General features: G+C 44.3%; 1 protein-coding gene across 7 annotated transcripts in view; it reads right to left on the reverse strand.

The window, feature by feature from the left end:
- Positions 1-27,675, reverse strand: part of CACNA1C (calcium voltage-gated channel subunit alpha1 C) — a 416,899-nt gene that overhangs the window by 33,597 nt on the left and 355,627 nt on the right. For 4 of the 7 annotated variants that reach the window (XM_077178176.1, XM_077178177.1, XM_077178179.1 and 1 more), the window contains exons 30-32: positions 23,577-23,660; positions 4,303-4,335; positions 1,318-1,446 (exon numbers count right to left, since the gene is read on the reverse strand). In XM_077178176.1, the coding sequence (XP_077034291.1) occupies positions 1,318-1,446; positions 4,303-4,335; positions 23,577-23,660 (246 nt within the window). Of the gene's footprint in view, positions 1-1,317; positions 1,447-4,302; positions 4,336-23,576; positions 23,661-24,331; positions 24,416-27,675 lie in introns of all 7 variants that reach the window. The other 3 variants (XM_077178178.1, XM_077178175.1, XM_077178180.1) reach the window with 2 other exon arrangements.

A 27,675-nucleotide genomic window follows, 5' to 3' on the forward strand; every position in this document is an offset into this window, starting at 1 on the left:
GTGCCAAGGGAATCTCATTCCTACGCACGCAAACAAAATGGTTCCCAGTGGCGCTGCTCAAATAACAACCTGGAAGTTGGCAACTCTGCAAGCAATGGAAAAAGTCACTGTGGAGTGGATGTGCCAGAAACCTGCTGTGCAGGGTTAGGTCCTCTGACAGTCAAGGAATGTGCAAAATGAATCCTTTGCATCAGCCTGGTGGTCTGGCTACTGGGACCACTGAGAGCTGCACAGGAATAAGCCTGTGCTGGTCCCTGGTGTGCACCTGTGCTGCTTCTGCTGAGAAGAGACAGAAGTTGCAATGAGCTGCAGCACTGCAGGCTTTGGCCCCAGCTTGTGTTGTCACTGGTGAGGTTCAAGTTTTAAAGTATGGATCAATTCCTTTTCCATTTGAGTCAATACCAGAGCCTCAGTCTGAGGGCTACATAGGTGCTGTTTCAGGACTTGTGTGTTGCACAGGTTACTCTTTGGTGCTTTTGCCCAGTTGTGTGTTCTGCATATTTGCTCATGTTTAGACCACCATTTGTATTCCTGTGCTGTGTTTCCCTGCTGATTCCTTTGGATAAGCCCCAGCTAACATCCAGGTTGTGCTGGTCCAGTAAATCCAGGTCAAGTACTTTTAGAATGCAGGAATATGCCATGCTTCATCTCTATTATTTTACTATATGTGGCTAGGTTTTTTTCTAGCAAATAACTGGGGTGTTTGTTTTCCTCCAAAGGTGATGATTCTTATCCAGTCTGATATTCCTCACTTCCTCCTATCTACTCTGGAACTTTATCTACCACTAAAATGCAACCTGTCTCCAGGGAAGAAAGCAGCAGCAATTTAATAACTTGGCATTGTTACCAGCTCAAAAGAGTAGGGCTAAAAAGATGAATTCTTCCTGGATGAAAGTATGGAGGCCACACACCTCTAATACTCACTGGAAATCCTCAAAACAATGCTTAAAGGAAACTTAATTGAGACACAGGCCTTCCCCCCATAGCTGTGTATTTCACTTAGAGTTGCACATATGAAACACAGCTCAAATAAGAAAAAAAAAAAAAGCTGAGACCGAAGGGTTATAGACAGGCAGTAATTGAGTTGAACTGAGCTATTAAGGGTGTTCAGGAGGTTCTCCAGCAATTCCTCATGCTTTAAAGATGAAACTCATACCCAGGCAGTCATTCCCTGCAAGTTCCATTTACTTGACTCATTTGTGCCACCTCTCCCTGGGCACCTTTGAGCTCAGGCACTGGGGTGAAACCTCTCCCTGAGAGGCCACCGAGGGAAATCAAAAGGAGTGGGGTCTTTCTTAGAGATAAGTGAAGGAATACCTGGAAGGACTTGATGAAGGTCCACAGCAGTGTCCGGATGCCCTCCCCTCGGCTCAGGAGCTTCACGAGGCGCATCACGCGGAAGAGTCGGAAGAAGGTGATTGAGATGCGAGAGTTTTCCTCTGCGTTCTGGAAGCCATTGGCACAGAGGCAGAGTTACAACAGCACGAGAGCAACCAGGGCCCTGGGCCACAGAGGAGCCTACGCCGAGGGTTCACTGCACTGTTCCTTGTCCTGCTACTGCTCCCTGGGCTTGCACTCCCCGGCACCCCAGGGACAGGCTGAGGCTGCTCCAGCCTATCCTGTCCCCCATGGTGGTGAGGCTGCTCTAGGGGGCCTCTCAAGGCCATCAGCCTCTCCCTTCAGTTTGCCTGGCCTTTCAGGGATTATGCTCATGCATCTCCCCACATCGGAAAGAGGCAATTCCCCTTTGACCTTGCACTGGAGGAGAAAGACACTTTCCCTTTTGGCCTGCCTTGAGTGTTTCACCCCAGTGGGTGTCTCAGCCAGCAGTTCTGCTGAATCTGGTGTCAGGCACCAGCCATGTTCTGCTTGCTCTGCTGGGAAACAGGAACAGGTCCCAGATTTGCCCCTGGCTGCAAAACCCCACAGGGGCACCCCATGGTGTGTGTTGGTGTCACTGGCACCACTGCCAGCCTGGCTGTCCCTGTGCTCCTGTGGGCTGGCCCCTGGTCACTCGCTCCCACTGCTGGGCCTTTCTCATTTCTCATGACCCCTTTGTATTTCCCACAGTCTGCGCACTGACTTCTGTTTTTTTAAAAACATTTTATTTTGGCTTCGCTGCTACTGTTCGAGTGTGGAGTATTTTAAAATAGTCTTTCTTCTGGCCTGTTTTTTCTCACAGCATCTGCTTTGTCCCTAAGCATTTTCCCCTGGGGTTGCAACCAGCTCTGACGTTCCTCAGCCTTCACATGTGTGAAGGCAACATCCATCTGAAGGCTGCTGCAGCAGCAGGCTCACCTGGCCTTGGCAGAGGACTTGCTGCCTAGCTCAAGGGCACAGCAAATGCCAAGTTTTCCAGTTTATTAACCCCCTAAAATACTTGCCAAGCCTGTGAAGCTGGTGCCTTCCGGTAGCAGCACTGTGGGAATGTGACCTCCTGTCACAGGGGGAGATAACACTGTCACCCTGCCACTTGACCTGCTGTGGAGCACAGTGCATGGAAACCCCCTCTCTGTCCCCACCCAGGCTGCAAAGACTGCAGTTTGAGTCTAAACACCACCAAAAGAGCAACATTTAGGAGGAAGAAACAGTGCAGATCACCCCTGCTGTTAACTACTCACCACTGTGTAAACCAAGAGAGAACAGACCCTTTGGATTTCCTGTCACTAGGCAGTGAAAACAGCAGCCTGTCTGCTTCTGATAAAAGCCAAGGCACAGGAGCAGCCTGGGTGGATGTTTCTGGGATGAAATGCCCAGATGCAGATGTGTACCTGGGTGTGCTCCTGTTTCTGAGCTGACTGGTGCTCAGCTCTGTCCCTGTCTCTATGCAGGGGCTGTAGCTGGGTGCTGGGTGTGACTCCTGCTTGCACAGAGAGCTCAGCACCATGTGCAACAGATCAGGATTGCATCCAGCTGCAGCTTGTCTGTCTGTCTGTGGTGTGTCTGTCACCAGGTAACTTCCACCAGGCTGTACCAAAGGCTGACACTTGCTGCCCATGGAATAACTGGGTGAAAAAGATTAGGGAAACAGGCTGTGTCATGAAAAGCCTGAGTGCTCCCTACACCTCACATCATCCTGGTTTGATTACTTGGACATCAGGCTGTGGGTTTCAGCAGATTGGAGGGAGCTGCTCTGAGGTGAAGGAGGGAATGTGGCCTCCAAGGAATCAAAAATCATGGCACTGAATACTCTCAGTGCTACAGTCCCAGAGGGATAACTGTAAGGTCAAATACCTCTTCCAGTCCTTTAGAAGCCAAGCTCTAATACCATCTAATACCATTTAAAACAGAGCTGAGGTACCAGTCTAGAGGTTGTATGGACAGCAATCATGCTCTGGTTGTGACTAAAAAACCAGAGTTTTCTTATTCTACCTGCTGTTCTTCTGGTTGGCTTGGCTCTTTAGGTGGCAGCAAGTGGGGACATGGGTCTGGACAGAGGTTTTAGTATTCCTTTGCCCTTCCTTGCTGAGAGGAGGCAGCTACTGCAGGCAGAACTTTATCTCTGCCCTCCTAGTGTCCTGCAGCAGGCAAAGTCTCAGCAGCAGATAAAATAGAACAAATCCCTCCCTGACGCAAATCTGCAACTTACTGGCATCAAACCACTTAGCCAAAAACTCAGCCATGCCTCAGAAGATTACAGTCATTTTCAAACTAGGTGGCTGTAGATTAGCTGATGCTTGAGTAGTCCTGTTTACTTCCTCCTGGCTTTCATCCAGCTTTTTGAAGGCCTATCCTTGCCAGAGGAGGGAGGTTCTGCAGAGTGGCAATCCAGAAACTGGAGCTCTCTGGGGGTGGTGTGGGAACTTGCACGCCAGGGCAGCAGTGTTTTGTGCACCATTGCACCAGCTTCTCTTTTCTTTGTGCAAAATACAAACTCAAGTGTTATAATGAATCACCTCATTGAAGAGGAGCTTCAGAGTCCCGACTCTTTCTTTTCTGGAGGCTTGGACATGAAGTCACACTGCAAACTCATTCAGCGTCACATTGACAGTGACACAGGGACATTGTGGCTAACAAGAAATCTTACCAGGTCCAGTTCTCTCTTGGTGGTTCATTAGAAGGCAGAACAACAGTTAACTTGACCAAAGGAAAGCTCAGGATGCACAAGAGATACACATGTGCAGCATATTCACAGCTCATGTGAACACCAGACTCACACCAATACATGACATGGCAGCTTCATGCACAAATAACTAGGCTGGGCTTGGAGAGAGAACTTGTGATCACGGAGAAGAGAAAAAAGGAGTGTGTTAGAAAGAGTGTCACAGAAGCTGGGAGGGTGGTCTGTATTTTTGGTCTTACCATAGAGGAAGAGCATTGGGTATGTTCAGCTGGCTTTAAAGAAAGGCAGACAGAAATAAGCTGTAATAAGTCTCCAATCAAAAGCCCTAGTAAACTAGGTCTTGGCTAACACAGGAGCAACAAAATGGCAGAAGAGGGCAAAAGGGGATTTGAAAGAAATGCACAAGAGGCTGGGCTTATTCCCTAGGATGCCCAGGATCAAGGCTGGCCATGGCAGAAGTGGGTACAACTGCCTCTGAATTTGATGTAAGCTCTCTCCACTACCACCACACCCAGTGAGTCACACCCAGTGTCTCCTGAGTGCTGGACACCCTGGCAGTGGAGGTACTGTACTGGTAAAATGTTTCTTGTATCAGCACTATGAGTTCAATACAGGGGCTGATTTGGCTCTCCAGCTCAGATCCAGGCCATGTCTGCACAGGGACCAGCCAGCTTCCAGTGCATCCATCTGATTTGTAAACCCATTATATCGCAGTGCTAAAGCAACACTTTCTGTTTCTATATCCCCATTCCCTTACACACAGTTCTGGGTTGGGAGAGTCTAACTGGCTCTTGGCAGCCCTACAACACCCAGCACCAGCTGTGGAATGTGGGTTGGTGCAGCTAATTAGCTCACTCCTCCTTTACCCACCTCACAGCAAAGCCCTAGGCACTCAGTGGATGTGTTCTTGGAGGCCAGGCTGAGCTGAGCCCAGCCCTGGTCACGCCTGGAAGAGTCAAATTGTTGCAGACACTCTGCCTGATATTCCTTGATTAACCTCTGGGGCCATTTCCAATACTGAGAGCAATTCTAAAATATACCCAAGGCTGCAAGTATCCTTAGGTGTAAGAAGCAGAATTGTAAATTAAACGAAACTGTCTTTATTAGGAGTCCTTCAGTTCAATAGTAACATAATCCTTCAGGGCTAACCTCTACCATATGCCAAACCTGTCTGCTACTTTAGCAAAGTGGGAACTGATGTATTTCTTCTTCTGCCAGTGTCAGAATTCCCCTCTAGTGCCATGGAGGTCTCCTGCAGCTTGCTCCTGCTCTCCAAGGATGCTGCAGGAATCAAACTGGCATTGTATTACCTAAAAAAACCCCTGTAGTTTGGATGCACGGCCTATTTTGGTGAAATGGGCAGATGAGAGCAATTAAAAACCCAAGGTAACCAGCTCATTTAATAATTTGGGTTAACTCATTGGTTTGGTTGTGTCAGCTTTCATTTTTTTCATCCTCCTCTTTCACATGTTTGCTCTTGTGTTTTCAGATCACATACAGGCAAAAGTTGGCTTGAATACCAAATGAAGCAGCAGTGCCCATAGAGACATTTCTTACAGGTCAGGCATAGATTCTGATTTTGTGTTGCTAGGCAAACATCTTTCCAGCAAAGTATTTCTCTGTCCCATCCCCCTTCCTCTTTCTAGTTCTGTAAATCACCTTTTCTAACAGTAGAAGGACCCTTATTCTGCTGCTTGCTGCATTCCTGGTAGAAGGTACAAAGGTCCTTCAAAATAACTGAAGGAGGCCTGAAAATTTTCAGGATTCTCCATCCTTCCTGGCTGATGGTGTTTGTGCATCTGTGACTGACAGCCTGAAGAAGCCTTTTGAGGTGCTGTGGGATATTGTGCTTTCACTGTCATTTCTTCTCCTATTCCCTGCGCTAACTGGGCTGTGTTTTAAGCTGTGGTCAAAAATGTACCAAATCATATCACTGTCTATGGTAGAGGCTCAAAAGCAGCACAGGGAAGGTTCTGCTGATGCTGGCAGGCAGGATTTATACAAACTGTGGCACTGTGGGCAGAGGTTCCTGCTATGCTTGTGTGAGTTCATGAGGGGGAAATCAACCCCCAGCTTTGGGTTGCTGAATGCATATTTGGATATCCCCAAAGGTTTCAGAAAGGAGACAAATCCCACCACCTGTGCCAAAGGGGCACCCCATGGACCTGAGCACAGGAAGCTGAGAACCCATTACTGGAACTTTCGAGTGTGGCCATTCCGAGCCCTAAAGCTGAGAGAGCTATTGCTAGATTATCCAAGAATCTTCAGCCTTGCCAGTGATGTGGAATGCCAGTTTTAGGACAAGGACAGGCAACTGGCACCTGAGAATGCAATTCCCAGAGATGGAAGCGTGGTGACAAGTACTTGGAATTAAAGCCAGTGTCTATTGCCCATCTGAAGTGGACAGGATTTCATTTCTACAAATCTCAGAACAATGTGGAAAAACAAACCCTCATCTGTTTGATGTCTCTGGAAGAACTTTTGGAGAAGCTACACCACTGAGCAGAAAGCACTCTTGGCTGTGTCCCTGCTCCTGCATGGGGTTTAACCTGCAAAGGAACTTCAAGACAAGACTTCTGTCCTGCCCTTCTCCTTTGAGACATGAGTAGCGTGAACATACTGAATGGGAAAGGTCCACAGCAGGGACATCAGTCAGAGATGATGTTCTGAGCAGTTTCCTTCGTACAGAAAAGGGATCTGAAGTATAAATCACAAGTCCAAGGCCATATTTGGAGTGATACAGAAGAGAACCTGCAGGCTGAGTGGGAAAAGAAATATCTGAGGCAGGATGCACCTGTGTAAAGACACTCAGGGGGATGAGTGCAATGAGAACTGTTCGGGTATTTTTTTCTTTCTTTTTATGTCATTATATTTAAAAAGGCAACAGAGATGTTAAGGAGCAGAAGAGGCCAAGAAAGAGAAGAGAATGTTCTAGAAGCCCAAGTAAAAATTCAGTAGGATAAAAACTGAGTGATCCCTGCAATATGTCTGAAAACTTCCTCAGAATATTGTTGCCTGCATACATCTCATTCATATTCAGAGTGTACCAGAACACCAGCTTTTTAGGCAGATAAATTGCTTCACTTGCTGCAAACCTGTGAGCATTCTTAGAGCCCCTACAGGCACAAAAGACAAAGTCAAAACTTGTGCCCATCGTGAAGTCGGGATCCCAGGTTAGGAAGTCTCTGGGAAAGAAGCCAGGTTTATTCAGTGGAGAGATACTTGAAGTCTGAGAGGCCACAGCACTGGATAAGGGAGCTGTGTTCCTGGTAATCCTGCTCTGCCTGGGTAGGTGGCAGTGAGGTTTACTGGGAACTGCTTGTGAGGAACACAACCCCTCCAGGTCCTGTTGAACCTCCATAATGTCTCACAAATCAAACTTGGTGTCTGAAAAAGTTTCGAATGGGTTGTGCTTTGGAAGCTAGGAGAGGATAAAATTTGCACTCCAGAATAACCAGTCTCTATCTTTCAAGAGCAATATGTAACAGAGTCAATATAGTGGGATATTTAAGCTGTAATGCAATCCATTCTGAAATTCTGAGAAGGGATGATGTGGCTTTTCAGACCTGTAAAGACAGCAGCAAAAATATGAGCAAAAAGGCTTTGTATATTCACAGTAGTATCCAAGTTCCCTGTAATATCCATGGCTTAGAATATCTTATGGATAAAGATTTGGAAGAAAACAAGAAAGTGTGTTAATAGGCAGATTCAAATGAAAGTTTCAGTAGGAAATTCCAGAGAAGAGATATCAACCCCACCTCATCCTTGTGGAACACTGGAGACAGAGGACCATGTTGGGAGGTTTGAGCTCCTTTTGGCTGGTTTGCTGACAACTGTAATGGCTCTGCAGAGCAGCAGCCCCTGGAAGTGTCTGAAAGGGAGCTTCATTAGGTCTGTACAGAATGTGTTTAATCCACATCACCATGGAGGCTCCTCCACTGCTGGGTAAGTGTCAGTAACTGTTCAGTAGCTGCTGATGACAGGACAGGCAGGCAGCATTCCCATTGCTGATGGTAGCAATTCTACACCACAGGACACACTGAAGATGAGTTCAACTCCCTTGGAGTGGATATAGCCTTTGCTACGAAGTCCAAACTGATCTTCTCCCTGAAGTTTGAGGAACAGAACTTCCTTGCTGATAGCTTTTTACTTTTTAACAGCATTTTTATTTGCAGGAAGGAATCTCTTTTTTGCCAGAGATAATTCAAGCTTTATGTTGTGGAGAGCATTTGAGCAGCTGAACGCACAACGCTTCACTGGAGTTGTCTCAGTCAATGCAGAGGTACAACTGCAACCTTCTAGTTATGCCTGATAGCTCTAGGTTGGAAGAGATGAGAGGAAATGTGTCTTTGAGATGCTGGCACCACAATATGACAGAGTAGCTCCATATTTCTCAGGAGAATGAGTGGTCAGATGCTTATGCTGCCTTTTGTGACCAGCAATCTGTAATGGCCTTTCTCCACTGAGGAAACTGTGGCTCATGGATGAAGCTTCTAGGAGCCCACTGAGAGCACTGGTTGCTGGTGATGGATTGATGGATATCTGCTAAGGTATTTCCTTGATTGTTGAATTTGGAGAATGAAAAGTTACCCATGAAGATGCCATATCTGTTGGAAACTTGACAGTTGGTCTGTCAGCCTTGTCCCATGAGGAAAGGGGTGACACATATTCTCTTCTTGCTTTTTTCTCCTCACTGCAGGAAGGGTGCCTCTAAGAACCTGCTCTGCAGAGCTTCCTGAGCAGGCTGAAGTGTTGTGTAGTTCCTTGGCATTTGTAGGATATTGGTCTTTTCTAGATCAAGGTCTTTAGGTCTCCTCCAAGAGTCCTACTTCAGCCATGCTGCATCTGTGACTTTGGACACAAGATGAAGTATGGCAAGAGACATTCTGGGGAAATGAACTCATCAAAGCCGTAGGCAAGATGTGGAGGGGAATTAAAAGCACACATTTGGCAATGAGAAACCACACTGCTCTTCTGGAGATGTTTCCTTCCCATGTGGTTACACTGAGATGGGATCTGCAAGGTTGTGAGTTTCAAGAAGAACAAGAATTTACCAAAGTATGGGGGAAAAAAAAGAGGTTTAGAAGTTATCTGTGCCGTAGAGACATGGTAAAAGAAGACACTAGACATCCTCTTGTATTTGTAGTGTCAAAAATCTGAAGTGACCTCAGGAGGCTGAGTTGCACAAGTCTTTGTGGAGAGCTGGAAAAAGTCAGGGCTTCAAATCAACCTGACTGCTGGCAGGTAATAGTCTGCCATTCCACTGGGGAGTTACCACAGCCTCTTCCAGAGCCATCTGTCTGCCACTGCTGTCTGAGGTTTTAATCACAAGAGCCCTGGAGATAACCCACCAGCCACCAAAAGTCTGTGAGGTTATTATGAGGCCAGGCAGAAATGTATCTGTTATTTCTCTGACAGGGAATATTACTGGATTGCAGATGGCATAATAGTAAATTCCCACAATCTTACAGTGAAATCAAATTATTAGCAGGGAAAAAAAAAACCAACCAAAAAAACCCCCCCAAAAGTACCCCCCAAAAAAATACCCCACAAGAACAAATCAGAAAAGCTTCTCAAACTGTGCCATCTTCCTTTAAGTAAGGAGCTCTTTGAAAATTTCTGGGAACATTTTGACTAAAACTAGCTAAAATCCATTTTTTTTCCCCCTGCAAAAATATTTTCTGTTAGAAGAATGCTGATGCTGAAAGTCAAATGTTCTGTAGAAACATGCCAATTCTCAAACAGGCATTTCAGAAATGTAAGGTTGAAATCTCACATTTTGTCCTCACACATTTTAATTTGGTTTACATTTCCATTATAAATCATATATAACTGAGAAAAAAAAATCAATGCCAGATTAAACTGCTTTTACTTTACTTAAGCATATGTCTTGAATCTTGATTATTTCAATAAAAATGATCTTTTACTGAAAGTTTTTCAACTTTAAATTTTCCTTCTATTTTAAAACAGAAAAAAAATGTTACAAGGGGCTTTTGGAAACAAAAAAAATCCAGCCTCCGTGTAGCTCTAATCTGGGTGAAGCACTGGAGGCTTTTTTGGATAATTTAATGCCTATTAGAAAAGGGCACCATCTTACAGGAAAACTGGGAATTGAGGGGTGTGATGCTGCCTTTACTGGGGCAAATGGTGAATACCTTGTGGATTTCCCTGGAAAAAGCTCTGAGGGTGTTCCAGTGCAATATAAAATGCTGATACTCAGCTCTGCAGAGGAGACTGAGCTCTCCTGCAGCAGGGAGTTAAAATTTCATTTGTTGCAAGGAGGGGAATTGGGGAACATGCAACATCTGCAATGAGGTTTGCCATTACATTTCTGCCTGCATTAACTCATGGGGGCCAGGAGACACCAAGTGTCAGCTCATCCAAATGCAATATATATGCATTTATACTTCACTGATTCCACATGATCTCAGACCTCAGGGGAAACATTACCATATCCCTATGCAACAAAAGCCTGTTTTGAATACAGTTAATAAGGGCAAGGTAACTTCTTAAGCAAATGAGTCCTGCAGCTATCAGTTTTTTTTCCCTTCATTTCCTATGGGTTCTAAGATTTAGAAATTCTGGAGCTTGCTTTTCTAATTAGCTTCTAATATGCAAATCATACAAATTTGAATAGCTTATAAATTATTTTCATATATATATATATATATCCAAAAATTGTCAGACAGAAGTCTTATGGCTCCAAGTGCTTAAGGTAAATATAAGGAAAGTCAATTGCTTTTATTTGGTTATGCAGATCACCCTAGATTGACAATTAGAGGACAAGTAATGAAAGGGCTGCTTTTTCACACAGCTAAAAGCCCTAATTTTCCCCCATGACTTTCAGAAAAGCAGAACAATTGGTAAAGTATATCTATGCAAATTATTCTTAATTTTCAGGATATTTTAATAATCCCTCTCATTAGCTTTGGGAAATCAAGCCTCATGGTAATCAAACCTGGGAGGGTCCTGAGAAAGAAGCAGATACTGACCACTATCAGAGATGTAGTGCTCATCTTCAGGTACAGCTACTGGTCTGACTCAGAGAGGCAGGTGCAGCTTGCCTGTGCTTCATCATTTGAGTTCTGTGGGACAGACAGCCAGAAGAAGCCCTAGAACATCTGGATGAGAAGGTGCTAAGGAAATTGAGCCATGACAATAAATGTTGAAAGGCTACATGTGTGCAGGGCTTTTTGTTTTACAGGTGGAGAGACTTTGAGGATCTTCTGTTCGAGTAAGAGAGGAGAGGTTTTGCTGATTTGAATGCCTCTGCCAGGAGCCATGTGTGATGAACTTTTTTTTCATTAAACTTGGCTTTTCATCTGACCAGTTCTTGATTCACAGGGCAATGGCTCCCCAAGGAGATGATCAGTCTGTCCCAGCCCAAAGCAGCCTGAGGGGGATGACCTTGGGAACAGAACAGGCCACTGAGCAAGAAGGAGAGAGAGTGAGAGGGAGAATTCAGCTTTCCAGCTTTCCTCACTTTTATTACCATCCATGCCAACAGTGTCCTCATTTCTGTTCCTGAGCAGTCCAATGTGCTTCACTGCATTTCCTGAGGCAAAGTTAACATGGCTTTTAAACATCAAACTCAGCAGTGTATTTATCACTGTGCTGGAAAAGGCAGTCTTCTTTTCCTCCACCTCTTTAGAGAGATTTATGTTCTGAATTACATTACTCATTATTCTTTCCTCTTTTTTTCATTTTCTAGGAGGGAAGAGGGAGAGAAACCTGTGGACAGGTTTTCCAAAAGGAGCATGGCCTGTATCTGGTTTTAATTCCAAGTAACAGATCTTTTCAAATCCAGGTTGTCCCATCCCAAACACCCAAATAAATCCATCATCTTGACTTACCTGCAGCAGTGTTGTGAAAGCACAGCTGCTGTGGAGGGCTGCAAGCTGGGAGATGTTTTCTGACACACTTGGCCTGCTCAGGTTCTTGTCTACTAAGACCATGACACCGATTTTGATGTCAAAATAAAACAGAAGAAAAAGACTGTTCAAAACATCCATGCCAGTCCAAATGACTTAGTTGTGCACTGTGTAAGAACTGATTTTTCCATTTCTTGTAGCATCTCACAGCCTGCCTTGGAAATGAGAAGGGCAACAGAGCTCTTCTCTGAGATGAACTTCCTGAGCCACTGATAGGCAGGAACTTTGTGTCCAACACTTGGCAATGCTCCATTTGTGCTGAGAGGGTGAGTGGCATCTACAGGCTTCTTCTTCCCTGTAGACTGGTGATTTATGAGGATTTTGGTGATTGATGAGGAATTAAACAAACTCCCAGAGGCATGTCCTTCTGCTGCCGTGGCTGTGTTTGTCTTCTCTGCACTGGATGTTTGAGCACTTCTGCAGATATTTGTTAATTATTTCTGAATTAGCTGATGGGATTTCATGGTGTGGGAAAAGGACAAGGAAGAAGGAAAAATGAAGAACAGAGTGAAACTTGGTGCTCTCTGTGTATTGGGTGTTTCTGGGGTTCCTCTGGTCAGCCTCAGGCTGAAAGGAGGAGGGAGACCTTTGGAATTTGTAGGGTTCCAGAAGCATATGAGTCCAGAAGGAAATTTCAGTAGCTTCTTTGCTGTACTGCACAAGTCCTGATTACACTGGGGGTGTTAAGGTTGGAAGGAGCCCGGTGGTCTGCAGCAAAATGCCCACTCCTCAGTAGAACTCTGGGGAGTGCTGAAGCCAGAGAGACTCTGGACCAGGAGCAGGTTTTCCTGGGAAGGGAGGCAGGTAGGCTACCAGCTGAAAGATTCCACATGCAGTATTGCCAGGACCCATCCTTTGGAAAGCCCAGAGGCTCTGGGAGAGTGTGGAGATGGATGAGCCATCTTGTGCTTTGATGAAGGTGCTTAAAGGAGCTGCACATGCTGGTGGAAGCAGGAGAAAACCCAATCCACCTTGGTTTCAAAGCACTGGGTCTGTGGATTGCAAGAAGCTCTGGATGACTGTAGGTGAACTATCAGCCCCAGCCAGTTCTGTGTAATTAATCTTTGCTCAAGGGAGGATATCTACAGATACCGGCAGCCCAAACAGAGAGATTGTTATGGACCATTTTCATCTGAGATTTGTAGCAGCTACTTTTAATTCCCAGTCTGTGTCTTTTCATTGCCTTTTACATTAGAAAGTTATTTAATGTTGATATGGAACGTTTTCCTAAGAAAAAAGCAGCCTACAGGCTCATTGGATTCCTGTGTGATATTATGGGATACAATAAAGTCTGTACATGTCATTCTGGGATTTGAAATGCCCATCACAGGCATTATCAGAAAACATTAGAAGTGGTCATATGGAGACTGGGAATAGATCTTACAAAGCTACTTAGCAACATTTTCTTGTTCTACACATCTTTCCAAGAATAAATTATTATTGATTTGATGAATTCTTTGGTAAAAAAACCAAACAAGGATAGGGACTGTTTAGATGATATGTAATGCTCACTCTGTGTGATTTACTGTGTTCAAGTATGGTCAAACAGTTGAGTCTCAAATTCCCTGTCTCTAAACATCAATTTGTTTTGATGTTTCCTATTAACAAGTGTTTCTTTACAGCTGAGGCATCTTTGCCTTCATGTCTGTTCATCTTATATAATGATGTCTGGCTTTGGATGAAGGAGATTTTCTCCCAGCCCCTCAGACAAGGCTCAGCAGGCAGCACTGCTGGCTGGTGTCTCAGAGCTTCAAAGTGGAGCTGGAGACAACAACTGGGGTGCCACCAGCTGGGATGTCCCATTACCCTGCAAGAGCAATTAGAGCCAAGTCACATTTTTTGGCCATTAATCAGCTGACCATGAGCTGATTCCAGTCCCCACAGCTTGGTCATCTGGCTGCAGCAGGGAATGGGTCCTATTGAGCAGATGCCCAGGGAGATAGATGAAGCAGAAGTGGTTTTGTTGGCATCTTGTGCCAGACAGTCTCCTCAAAGAACAGATCAGGGAGTGAAGGTAAGAGCACAGCCATTTACAAACCAGATGTCTATGAAGAAATAATAAAAGAACCACCCCTCCTGTGTTTGCTGGCATGAGAATGTAGAGGAAGCAAGGCAAGAGATAAATGAGGGTGCTATATTGACTATATTAGAAAGGGTAGAATTAATTTATATGTGTTTACCTTTGATTACAAATCTGGGTGAGCAGCAAAGCCCCCACAACTGGATGTGTATTTGATGGGAGGTCTGTACTTTTAGGTTTGCAGACTGGTACCATCCCCATGCTGAAAGGCTGCCCAGTGCCTCACACAAAAACCCTCACCAAGGGGAGCAGCTCTTCCCTGGACTGATGGGATCTGGCTGAAGACAGAGAGGAAAATCTACTGCTAGATAAGATAGAGGGGAACTTCCTACTGCATTGCTGTAAATGTCTGCTGCCCAAGATTTCAGCAAAACTGGGAGGAAAACACTAGGGAAAAGAAGATGGGGGAGAAGAGCAAGATAAAGAAGAAAAAAAGTAAAAAATGCTTGTGTGTGTCTTCCCTTCTTCCATCACCTCCGTTGCTTTCATTGCAACTGGCAGTGCAGCCTGGGATGAGTTAGAATTTATCTAAATATGTACAAGATGGTGCACACAGCGAGGTCTTGTACACCAATACTAAAAGCTCTTGTGATTTGCATGAAGAGCAGGAGCTTTTGCATGAAGAGCAGGAGCTTGCTGCTTTTTGCAGCAAAACTGAGTGAGTGAAATGCAGGGGTTTGTGCCCTCTGTTACTGCAGCTTGTGTATGGAGAACAGCGACACTGGAAAATTCCTTGGGCATTCTCAGCAAGGTAGGTCTGAGAAAAAAGAGAATTAAATGCCAGAAACATCTTTCACTGCTTCAGGGAACTGCCAAAGATGACAGAACCAGCTGGATTTGAACTCACCCAAGCACCTTTTTGACCATGGAATTTAGGGTGCTTAGAGATCATTAATTAACATTAATATATTTAGAGATGATCTAAGGAATACAAGAGTCAAAAAAAAAATCAAGAGATTTTCCTGTGGATTCATATAAAGATACAATCTCTATTAGAGTTCAGGGAAAGTTAAAAGAAACTTCTGCTAGGCAAAAGGAATGATTTATCCTGGCTAGCAAGCCAATGGAAAAAAATAATCAGCTTGGGGTAGCTCTTTTTAATTTGAGTGTTTTAACTAGCTTTGTGGAAAAACACATTGGAATTAAGAGGAAAATGAAATATAACTGTAATATATCACAGATGTTGATGCCAGAATATTGTAGTGGACTTTTTCTTCAAAGTACTGGGATAGAAAAATGACAAGTAAAATTAAATACTGGTCAGAAAACCTGGATATAGGCTTTTAAAAGAGCTCTTTGTACTGAAATGTAGATGTCATACACTTATTTTTACTACTGAACCAACACAGGACAAGGTCTGTGGTTCTTTGTGTTCCTACTATTAGCTTTTACTATTATTATAGCAATAATTTACAGTCAAATAAGAAAAGAGGACTTCTGCTCTAAAGGCCTTAAAACCCTGCAAGGTTTTGGGTATGTGCAAGCCTGCTCTAATTAAAAGCACAATTCACTCCTCAGGGCAGTCAGTGAGATGCTGTGGGCCACCAATTTAAACATTTTCACTCAGAAGGACTCCAGACAGGTTTATGCATCAGGTCTTACAGTCATAGGGCTGTCTAAATTTCTTTTTGTTGCTTTCACATTAAGGTTCTAAAAATTTGTTCTCCTGGATTCTTTATCTTTGGTTTCTCCTATTTTAATTAATGAGAATATGTGTGGTTAAATTTTTCCAGTAAGACAAATTTATTTTTATGCTACTCTTAAGTCTTCCCTGCATTAAAATACATTCTGATTTTTCCATGGGCCTGGAGTAATGTCAGAAGCCAAGTATAACAATTTTGTGGAAATCACAATATTGAGGTACCTCCTTAAAATTGGGTGGTATGAAGAGTCTTTCAAAGTGGGAATTACCTGCCTTCTTCTTATGGTGCTAGCACTGCTAACAACAGCTCAAATACTCAGGTAAACTGAGGAAGGAGTCATTTGCATTTAGTATCCCTTTCTTTTGCAGAAAATACATACTTTTTTCTGATAATCCATATTTCATATAGATTTCCATACAGAAAAAGTTGTGCAGTTACCAAAATCACCTCTTTTAAAGAACATCTCACATTATGAACTCTGGAAATGCACTCAAAATACCAACATTTTAAAGAAAAGAGATTAAAATTAAAAAAAAAAAACAAAAAACAAAAAAGAGGCCCCATTATCATGATAAATATATACATAAATATAACCAAAAATAACCCTGTTCAAACATGGTTGTGGTTGGGTAGTCATACCATACTTCTTTCTCACCAATACAGGGTGAAAAACATGCACTAAAATTGTTGATTAAGCATGGGAAGTGATCAAATTCAAATTGATCTAAGCCTAAGCTGTGGAAGAGTCTAGGGCAGCTCTCCTGAAGTTCATCAAGGCAAAATAAAGCACTTGCCACTGCTACAGCTCACAACCATGCTTCAACATGGTTTCCTACAGCTGGAGCCACCGTGGTGTGTTACCTGAATTATTCCAGTGATAGAAAACACCACCAGATTAAAAAAAGAAAAGAAAAAAAAAAAAGGCAAACTCAATCCACCCTCCACCCACCACCAATTTTAGCAGTAGTTTTTCCAAAAAGAAAACAAGTCATATACACATACATATACACGCACACAGGGAGAGCTCAGGACTACGGACAACTTCTGGGATGGCAGCAGTAAGGGAGTGACAACACAGGATGTCAAAAGAAGCCACTGTGCTTCTCCAGCCCTTTGCTACATAATTTGGAGGCCTCTGCTACCCAGATGGCATTTGAGAGGGGGAGAAAGGAGAGTGGGGGGAGATCTTTTCTGCCTCTTTCAGAAGGTTTGGTTAAATGAGCTTGCGGGTTGTGGGAACCGCAAAGATTTGGTGGCGGCAGCCGACGGCCAAAATCTGAGCAGCAAAGGGCGTGGAAGCGGAGAGAACCAGACAGGCAGAGAAAGACAGACAGACAGGCACAGCGACAGAGATGAATGGCAGTCCCAAGTGAGGTGCAGGCTGGATGCAAGTCGTCCTTCCCGCGATCCTTGCTCCCTTGGAGGGAGGGGTGTGTGCCCAGGAGGGCGGCAGGGCCGCGCGCTGCAGTCCTGGCGCAGGCGGTGCCGCCTGGACGAGGACTGCAGGGTCTCAGCCCTGGTTCTCTGCCTTCAGACACATTGGTTGGGAGTGAAAATGAACTCAGGGGGTTTAGTGTGGCTGGAGAAGGGGAGAGGAAAGTGAGGGAGAAAAGGAAGAGAGGCAGGGTGTGGGTTAAAAGGGAGGAGTGCAGGAGAGGGTGAAAGGGAGATTTAGGTATAGGCTTTCAGATATTCTAAAGAATGGGAGCAGGAGCTCGTGGCAAATAATATGAAGCCTCTTGACACCAAAAGCAAGATGATTGTAAAAAAAGGCCTCATGCGCCTGGTTTAAACATCAGAAATAAAATAGACTAAATGAGAAATCACTGCACAAGTCTCCAAGTCTTGGGAGCTCAATGCTTTGGTATTTCTCTGGCCTTACTGCACTAGTACTCAGGATTCAATCAAGCTGCAACCCTCTGCTGACTTCTTAACAGAACTTGGAAAACTTTCCAGAAGTGCAAGGTATAAAGTACTCAGCTCTCCTGAACACCTGAAGGACAAACATCAAACCATTACCCATAAGGCTGGGGCAAAACAGACCTCACCAACATTTTTTAGGGAAGTAACACACCAAGGTGGGGTTTGTGTTTCCCTAACTTTCACAGGGGGGCTACTTCCTGAGACACTCAAGTCCTTTGTCTCCCAGATGCCCACACACAACTCTGCACTCCCTTCCTGTCATCTCTCCCATTAATGCCCCACCATTTCCATCTCAAACCACTTGCAATGTTCACTCTTAGAGAAACATGTGATGCTACAACAGGAGGGCATTTTATGCATGCAAATATTCCATTTTCACAAAAACCCTCAAGTCACCAGTTCCCTACCCCTGACAGTTCTCATCTTGTAATCGTGCTCACCCCCTGGCTCATCACATCTGCTGCATGGCCTTGTGTACCTGTGCTGGGTAACTCCTCCTCCCCTGTGCCTCCTGCAGGGTTCACAGACACACTCAGACACTGTGCAGCTGTGGCACTGAATGAGCAGGCAGGGTGGCCACCAGTCCAGATGGTTTTCTCAGTCATCCTCATGCACCCCCAAGCACAGCTGACAAACACAGAGGCACCTGCACATGCAGATGTGCTCAGAGGTACCAGCAGAAGCCCTCAGAGACAGGCCCACAGATAGGCACAAACTCTCCCTCCCTGACAGCCTTTCCAGACAGACAGATGGAATCAAACACTCAACACCCCCTCTGTCACTGTGCTGCTCTGAAGACACAGGTGTTCCCACCTGGACATGCCCCTGGAGCTCTCACAGGCCATGAGCTGCCCTGTGCAGCTGGATGAGCAATCCCCAGAGGCTCCTCCAGCTCCGTGGGCACGGATATGAGCCTTGCTTTGGTGGCAAATGAGGACTGAGCCATGCAGTCTCTTTGGTCTGACCCTGGCAGGGGGAAGGATGAAGGAAAAAGGACCCTGTGGACCAAGGCAAAGTCAGTTTTCCTCTCTGACCAAGGGGAAGGAGGTCACATGAAGAGCTTTCCCAGTGACTCAGGGTCTAACTGTGTTTCTTTCATCACTTTGGGCACCCTGGCACAGCACAAATGGAACTTGATTTTCCCATTTGATACAGAGCAACAAACAATAATGAGAAACTTTCTTAGCCTGGAGGAGGGGACAGCAGGCTGTTAGTCACCTTTACAGCACTCAACTCCAGGCTGTGTCTGCTGACGTGGAAAGGAAGGAAGTGCTACTCTGTGCTTGGGGCTACTTCTGGGATGATACAGTCCAAACCTGCTGGGTTTTATTCAACTCCTATTTCTAGGATTTATTTCTAATTATAATAGAGAGTAATAATTTTTACCACCTCAACATTTTCTTCTAAAGGGGTTTTGCAAACTCTAATAATACTTTTTTAACATAAGGAATAATAACAGTCTCCACTGTTGGGAAGACTGAGGTACAGGGATCTAATAAAAGTCCAAAGAATATAATCCACAGGCCCTACATCCCAGGCCTCACACATTATAACATTTTTCATCTTACTCCCCAAAAGCCATTCTTTGTTTTGAAGACAGCAGTAGAGGTGGTCTCTGCCTTGGAAGTTCTTTTGTTTAACAAAAGATTAAGAAGTCCTTTCCTCCCTCTTTAGTTACTTAAGGAGTGGCACAAGAGTGCCCCAAAACAGAAACACTGAATATTTCAAAAAACTTTTTTGGGGGCAAAAACAAATCTTAATTTTGTGGCTAGAAAGTTAGTTGTACAGCAGTCACTGAGAGAAAAGCTCTGAAAATGCAGCTTCAGAGTGATACAATTTAAAGGTGAATTTGGCAGAAACTGTACCACCCTGAAGTTTTCAAACCCGCCAGATTTTGACCTTCTCTGTGCCCTTTGCACTTCCTCAGTTGTGTGAACTGCCTCTGTGTGTCTGTGGAGCTCCTTGAGGGGACTTGGGAGATGTTCCCAGGATGCAGGCAGCAAGATGGACTTATTGCTTGACATGGTTGGACTTACTGCTTGACATATTCCCAACCATGGAGGTGTTTTACGTGAAGGCTTCCTGAAGGACTCAGAAATGCTGAGGGGGGCCTACCCTGCAGCCCCATGGCTTCCCACTATTTTGGAATGCACAGCCATGCTAATGAAGTGCTGAGCTGGGCATGCAGGTGCACACTCAACCCACGGGCATGCAGGGGAGCATTCCTGCATTCAGGGAACTCCCAGGCACACTCATCCACACCCAGCTCTCGCAGTGAGCCAGTCACACGGGCTCAGTTACACACACAGCAGCCCCTGAATCCATCAACAGCAAATACACATGAAATACTTGTGCTTGCATTCACACTCCTTTCCCCCCACACAGGGATTTATGTCTGGACACTCTCCTGTGGATTTGTGGCCCATACAGGCATCCAAACACACTTAGGGACATGGAGCACCAGTAATGGAGTGCGCACACAAACACCCATCCATGCACACTCACATATATCTTAACGAAGGTTTTGATCTGGGAAATCCCTTTTCAAGAAACAACAATAAATGTCAAAAGAAAAAATGAAAGACAAACCAGAACGTGGGGAACTGCACAAATAGCAAGCACATATCTACACACACACACTGTGAAGGCTGTCAGTCAGTCAGGGCTCTCCTCACAACTACAGCTCTGTGCCTGCTGGGTTTGCTTCCCCTGAGTGCAAACGTGGGGTGAAGCTCACAGATTTCAGGCTTATGTCAAAGGCTGCAGGTCAAATTGACCTGTGCCAGGAGTGTCCATCTTCCCTTCTAACTGACCACAATGAGAACTGACCCTTCACTCCAAGAGCAGCACCTTCCAAGATCCTACCACAAGCACTCTTCAGCTTCTAAGGAGTTCAGCAGAAATATTTTACCTACACCTTACCAGTCTAAACATCTCCTATTAGTAGAGCTGGTTGGCATTTTAGGGTTTATTGTTTCTGGCCTTTTCAGACCCCAGGTCTCTTGGAACAAGACAAGACAGAGCACAGAAACACAGGGCAGGGCTTGCTCAAGCCCACAGACAGCAAGGAAGCAACGAGGCCCCGAGGAGAGGGGAGAAGTGTGTCTGATAAACTGCCTCACACTGCTTGGCCGTCCAAGATGGGCTGCTACTTCCAAAGCCCATTTTCTACAGCTGTAACATATCAAGTGCTGCTAGCAGGGAGGGAATCTGACAGGACAAACCAACATACAAAACATTCTCTTATTCAATAAGGGTTATAAGTGCAAAGGGATTTCAGAACATTTCAGAACAAACTCAATCCACAGCTGCCGCTTATTTATCAGTGCATCAAAAGGTTGTGCAAGTTTTTAGTAACAAACATTAGAAACTAGTAGCAAAGGACTTGCCTAGATAAAAAAGAGAAGATTTAAACATGCCAGGTAACAAAAAGATGTGTGCAGAGATCTGTAAAACTGTATAGAAGGAAAGGATTCTTTAGAGGAAACAGAGGGACCATCACACAATGCTCTTCACAGCCCTTACTAAAAGAGTCAGGGCCAACCCTGCTGCCTCCTCACCTGAGACAGTTGCTGGTTGTTTGGACAGAGGCATGCCCTCATTTTTTGTAGGCTTCTGTAACTGAAAACTGGATTCTGGGCCTTGCCTGACATGAACTTGAATTGAGACAGAGCCTTGTGGCTGGCAATTAAGCACAGCAGCACGGACAGCCCTGGAGACTGAAGATCACAACAACCATCAGCAGCATGTCTGTCTCAGCAAGATGCTGAGGATGAATGTGATTTATACTGCTTAAATTTGATGTCTGGGAGCCGGGTGTCTAGACAAACCTAACAAAGCTAGACACTCACCAGTCACCAGTGGGCACCTCCAAATAGAAATTTATTTCCCTGTCACAGATGTGTCCTGGGAGGGGAGCATCCCTCACCACTAACAGCAAGAGGTCACCTGGCTGTGACTCTCTTCCTCTCAGACAATGGGAGCTAATGAGGAGATGAATCTGAATTTCTTCAAAAGGAACCATTGGATTTTCCTGCAGTCTAGGATTTCTGACTATTTATGTACCAAAACAAAAGGATTTCCTTCCTTTCTGCTTAGAAGATTTTTGTATGGATTCAAATACATCAGTCAGGGAAGTCTTATTGATGTTTAACATGATTCATTTCCAGTTAACTGTGCTTATTCCCTCCAGTGCCATATACAGTTCTACCTCCATGGATGAGAACTGAACTTTTCCACAATCTGAAGGCTATTGCCAGGTTCCCTACTTAGTTTGCTTGCGACAAGTGTGGCAGAGAAAAGGTTTTAATTTCACTCTTAAAAATTAACAACTTCAGCCTCATTGTAACATCCCTCTACAAAGTCAGACTAATACTGATATCTACCTGGTAAAAGGGTAACCAAAATTGTTTACAACATTCTGTGGGAAATGTTGTAAGCAACTTTTTGTGTCCAGAAAGCAGGACATTTAAGAGATGTAAAATAAAAGTTCCTTTCTAGTTAAAAACTATTTTCCATTCTTTTAAAAGACAAGGAAAATAAACTAGTTTAAAAAAATCATTTATTCAAAATCAAAATGTTACAGCTGGAATATATATTCCTGTTTTGGAATTATAGAATAAAAAGAAAAAAAAAAGAAAAAAAGAAAAAAGTTGAACAGAAATTAAACTAGAACTAAGATATGAAAATATTTTGTTTGGAAAGTTTCAAGTGAGGCATTTTTATTTTTCAAAATGCTGCCTGATTATTTTTCTCTAAACACAGCAATGAGTGAAAACTATGCTGTCACTTCTCTGCTTGCAATGGGTTGCCTTTGCAGCACACAATTCCAAGATGGAATGTTTATTCAAGAGCCACACAATTTTGAAAATTCATGAGTGATTTTCTGTTCTTTAAGATATTTACGGCAATTTTCTTTCAATTTTTCTATTTTCCTGGCCTTTATAAGCTGCATTTTTCAGTGTAATTTTTGTCCATGCTCATAAACCCATCACAGTCTTTCTTTTGGAAATCTCTGTGTTTCCTGCCTGTCCTTTGTCTATTTATCCTATAATTCTATATCCATCTACCTCCAAAAAAAGAGATATAGGAAAAGAATTGCCTGGTGTGATTTATTTCCTGCACACCAGATGCTCATTTCAGTCTCTGTGGCTCACTCAGTCCTTCATCTGTCTGCTGAGATGGGCACGAGTGGGGCCAATCAGTGCCAATTGGGCTGGTGCAATTTGAGAGATGGAGCAAATCAGGTTGCAAACAAACAAACAAAAAAAAAAAGGTTTGGAACTCTGGTGCTTTGTTTTCCTTTGGGATTTCTGCTTTATTTTTATTTTATCTACCTTTGTTTATTATAGTCACATTTGAAACAGAACATTAGAAGCAGATTCCTCTAAACAGAGACAATTTGGTATTTATTTCTTTTGGAGGAAGCCTGAGTGAGGAGGCACAGGGAGGATTCCTGTTTTGGTTCCCTCAGTTCCACCTCGAAAGAACTGACCTTTATCTCTCTGTGGGGTGGAGAGTATTGAGCTGCCATGGGAGGCACAGCATAACACTGGGCACACCAAAGTCCTGTTCGAGCAGCTTCCCATGGCACAAAGAGCTTTTCCACTTACACTCCACGTTTCCCATCACTTTTCCTGCTATACAGTTTAATTCATGCCAGGCGGATTATGGAGGGAAGAAAATGATGCAACAGTCAAAAAGTCCTTTAAGTCGTTCCAAAAAAAAAAAAAAATTAAAACAGAAGAAAACCAAACCAAAGAAAATGCAAAAAAAAAAAGAAGAAAAAAAGAAAAGAATAAAGAGCTTTGAAATTAAACAAAAAAAATCTGAAAATAAAAGAAAGGAGGAAGGGGGAGGGGGAAAAAAAAATAAAAGAACCCGGGAAAGACGAATGTTAGAGCAGGCACGATCATGGACAGACGCCAGCTACTTACGTTCACCTCGGTGATTGCTATATCAACAATGCTACCCACAACAATCAAGGCGTCAAATGTATTCCATGCATCACAGAAATAGTGCTGCATGTGGCAGAGAAGCCAAGGAGAGAGAGAGAAAGAGGAAAGAAGGAAGAGGAAGAAAGAATGAGAGAGAAAGAGAGAGAGAGAGGAAAGAAGGGAGAGGAAGAAAGAATGAGAGAGAGAGAGGAGGGAGAGAAAGAGGGAAAGGGAGAAAAGAGGGGAAAAAAAGTAAAAAGTAAAATAAAATAAAATGAAAATAAAAACAAAACAAAAGCATGAAAGAGGGAGAGAAGAGGAAAAAAATAAGAAAAGAAAGAGGTTATGTGGGCATATTAAATAGTCTCTTACCACTCTACAGTATTGGTTGCTCAAACCTCTGTAACGTTTCACATGATGGAGGGTATCAACAAAAGCCTGGTTAGTCAGAAAGTTACACTCAAGCATGTCTACCTTTTGGAGGGAAAAAAAGCACACACACCCCAAACTCTGTGCGCTTTCACCAGTCACAGCCTTGGGGCCAGCTATGACAAGTGAAAAAGAAGGAGGCATTTCCCCCCCTCCTTTTTTTTTCCCTGGGAGAAGGAGAAGGACGACGGCAAGTTCAATAAAAGCATGACTAGAGGGAAAAAAACCAGAAAACAAAAAGAGAGAGAAAAAAAGAGAGAAAGAGAGAAGGAACAGCAGAGGAGGAGGAGGTGGTGGTATCCTGGGGAGGGTAGAGTAATACTCACATTAGTTTCACTGAGAATGACGTCTATAATGCTGCCAATTACGATGAGGAAGTCAAAAACATTCCAAGGATCACTAAAGTAACCCTACATAAGGAAGGGGCAGGCAGGATGGGGATTAAAAAGGAATGTTAGACAGACAAAAACAGTTCAAAATTACCATTAGAATTTCTGCCCTGACACCTCAAGGGGTTTTCCTCTTAAGTCTACTTGTTGTGTCTCAAGCTGTAGCCTAGGCCTGGGTTCCCTGACTCGTGTGAGCAGCCCCTCTCCAGTTCATGGGATTCCAGAGAAGCCACCCTCCCCTCCAGCTCTGAGACAGGGGATGAAGGGAAGTCACACAGATCATTTTGAGCATGGCTGCTGGCAGGAATGGGGCTTGCAGGACCAGCTCCTCCAGACATCTCCATTCCTGGCAATGCAGCACCCTTCCCATTTGACTTAGTGGGGAGAGTACAGGAATAGGGTAGTGTGGTTTCTTCAAAAAATGGCTCCCCAATGTCAATATCAATCCCCCAGTCCATGTTCCAGCTGTAGAGCTCTGTGCTGGCACAGGGAATAGCTGGCTGCTGTGCCATGGAGGAGAGGGCACAGTCAAGCTGGGGATGTGCTATCTAAATCTCACCTCTCTCTATACCCAGCCACAGTCAGTATCATTTCAGTCATTACAGTTTCTTTCAGCAATGCTTTAGGTCCCGTCTCAATAATACAGAGCAGGACTGGTATCTCTGTTACTCTGAAAGCACACCTGCACCACAAAATGGAGCTGTGAATGCAGCCTGGCTTGTCCCAGCAGGAGCAAAGTTTGCCTTAGCATTGCCCAGAGCCAGACCTGTTGCTCACTCCTGCTAAGGACAGTGCCACAGCAGCACTGTCACCTTGGCTGTCCAGGACAAAGGATGGCTGATCACTTCAGGGGCCACCCCAAACATCTCACTGTCCTAAGCAGAGCTCAGGAAATGCTAGTCAGCACTGCTTACTGTCCTTATCTTGCATAATTTTTTGGTGGATAGGCTGCAAGGACACAGGACCTTTTTGGAAGGGTCCTGTTCAGCCTAGGGGATGAACCTCTACATAAACTTCCTCTACAAGTCAATGTCATGAGCAAAGAAAATTCATCCTGGCTCACTGAGCACCTGTGCCAATCTCCTGCTCTTTTTCTCCAGTCTTCAAAGGAGGCAAACATACAAAATCCTCCATGCTCCTTTCATGTGTTTGGTTTAGTGAGCATGGGCTAACCTGACCTCCCTGTTTCCCAGCTGCAGCTCGTCTCCTGTGAGACTGAACCCGAGCTGCACTGTGACTGCTATTCTTAGTCCAAGAGTCAGGTCATGGGTAAAGTGTGAGCCTGTGTTCCCAGGCAGCATTGCAGAAAGCAAAAAGGAGAAAAGAAAAAAAAATAATTAAAGACAGGAAAGAAAAAAAAAAAAAAATCCCAGTACTGGCACTGTACAAAGTCAGGCTTGGGAACCTCAGATTACTGTGGGTTCAACCATCACAAGGAGCAGGCACTGGCAAAAAGTGTCTTTCTATCTGCTGAAACACTGCCTCCATGAGACTTTGAGGCTCACATTTATGAACAACATTACACTTTGGGCAGGAAAAAAAGAAAAGAAAATATGAAGCAGAAAAAGCCACTGCCCAGCTGGTTCCATGCCAGAGCCAGTGAAGGGAGCCAGTAGAGGGGACTTTGAAATCTTCTCCTCAAAACCAGAATAACACACCTTTATTCTGCAGCCTGAAATAGGCAACTCTCTTAGCAGATCTACACTGGAAGGAGCAACCATCCCATGGCTACACATTACTACACAATTAGCTACAACAGGGAGGAAGCAAACAGGAGCAAAAGCAAATTCAGAGAATATTATTATTCAGCGTCCAGCCTAGAAATACACAACAAATATTAGAATGGATTCAGCGGTGATGTCCAGCATCATTAACAACCAGATGGACCTGGAATAAAACTGTAATTAGACTTCACCAAGAGGAAGGGGAGGGAGAGAACAGCAGATTAAATTGTAGAGGCAAACGCATTTTGAATAAATAAAGGATAGACACAGCTCATACAGAGTTACACAAAGTGCCTTTGCAGCCTGATGCGACCTTGGCAGACAGTGCACTTGCAGGATCAAAGCAGAGAGTAGAAGACAACAGACCCAATCCTCCTGCCCCTGTCCATGGGCACAGTCCTGCAGAAGGCAATGGCACTGCCCACATGCCAAATGAATACGAGTGTTCAACAGCATGGTTCTCTTCTATTTCCTCTCAAATTGCACAATTTAGGAATTAGTAAGAATTTCAGCAGGAATCCAAACAACTTCAAAAAAACCCAAGAGTTTGATTTTGGGCAGCTGCAAGGGTAAAGATCCAAAATGTATTGTTTAGATGATGACTTTTAATGATTTTCAAATCTCTAGTGACAGACATTTGGTATTTTTACTATGATTGGCATCATACTGCAAAGAATGTTTTTGGTGTAACCAAATTTACAATTTCATTTTTCTGAGCAGCTTCTTACATAGAGCCCAATAATCATTGCTCTGGTAAAACAGCATTTGCTGTTGATACACAACCCAGGTGACAAAGTGGCATCAAACCCTGTCCTCAGATGACCACCAAAGCCACTCAGTGATTTATTGCTCCCAGTAGTAGTAATACAATCTCACTGGAATCAATGACACTGCACTGACAGAGCTGGCACATCTCAGGAGGGATTCAGGCCTGGAAAGTAAAGGTCCCTTTTTCATTGCCATCAAAAATAGCGGCTTTGGACCTCTGAGACACCACAGTGTATTTGAAGCCACTCTGCTGACTTCAAGAGTGTTGCTCCAAATTTACACTGCAAGTTCTTTCTCCTGGGATGCTCTACTGAGTCTCAGCAGCAAGATCCTTGCTTGAAAGTCATGGGCTGGTCTGCTCTGGGATCCCAGAAAGAGCATTATCCCAGTCTGTTATTGTGTGGCTGGGACCACAGAGAGCTCTTCTCTTCCTCCTGTGTCTCTTAGATGAATGATAGAGAGGAACCATGGATATGAATGAAGTTTTACTCAACCCCACATCCAAAATGCCAGTGTTGGATTAATGAAACACATGGGTTTAAAAACCTTCCTTTCCTCCTCACCTGCTCCCTCTGTGTTTCAAACAGAAGGGTGAAAAACAGGAAGATATTATTCACAGAAAGAGAGCTCAAGGGAACAGAGAGCACAGACGCTTCATTGGGGTGCAAGTGATGGAATCCTTCCCTGAAAAGCCACCCACCCTCCTCGGAGACATTTACCTACAAATGGCCCCCTGGGACTTTGCTTTGGATCAGACCTCATAACCTGGTCACCAGTTATGAGTGTGTA

The sequence above is a fragment of the Agelaius phoeniceus genome, chromosome 5 (genome assembly GCF_051311805.1).
Source record: "Agelaius phoeniceus isolate bAgePho1 chromosome 5, bAgePho1.hap1, whole genome shotgun sequence".
NCBI lineage: Eukaryota > Metazoa > Chordata > Aves > Passeriformes > Icteridae > Agelaius > Agelaius phoeniceus.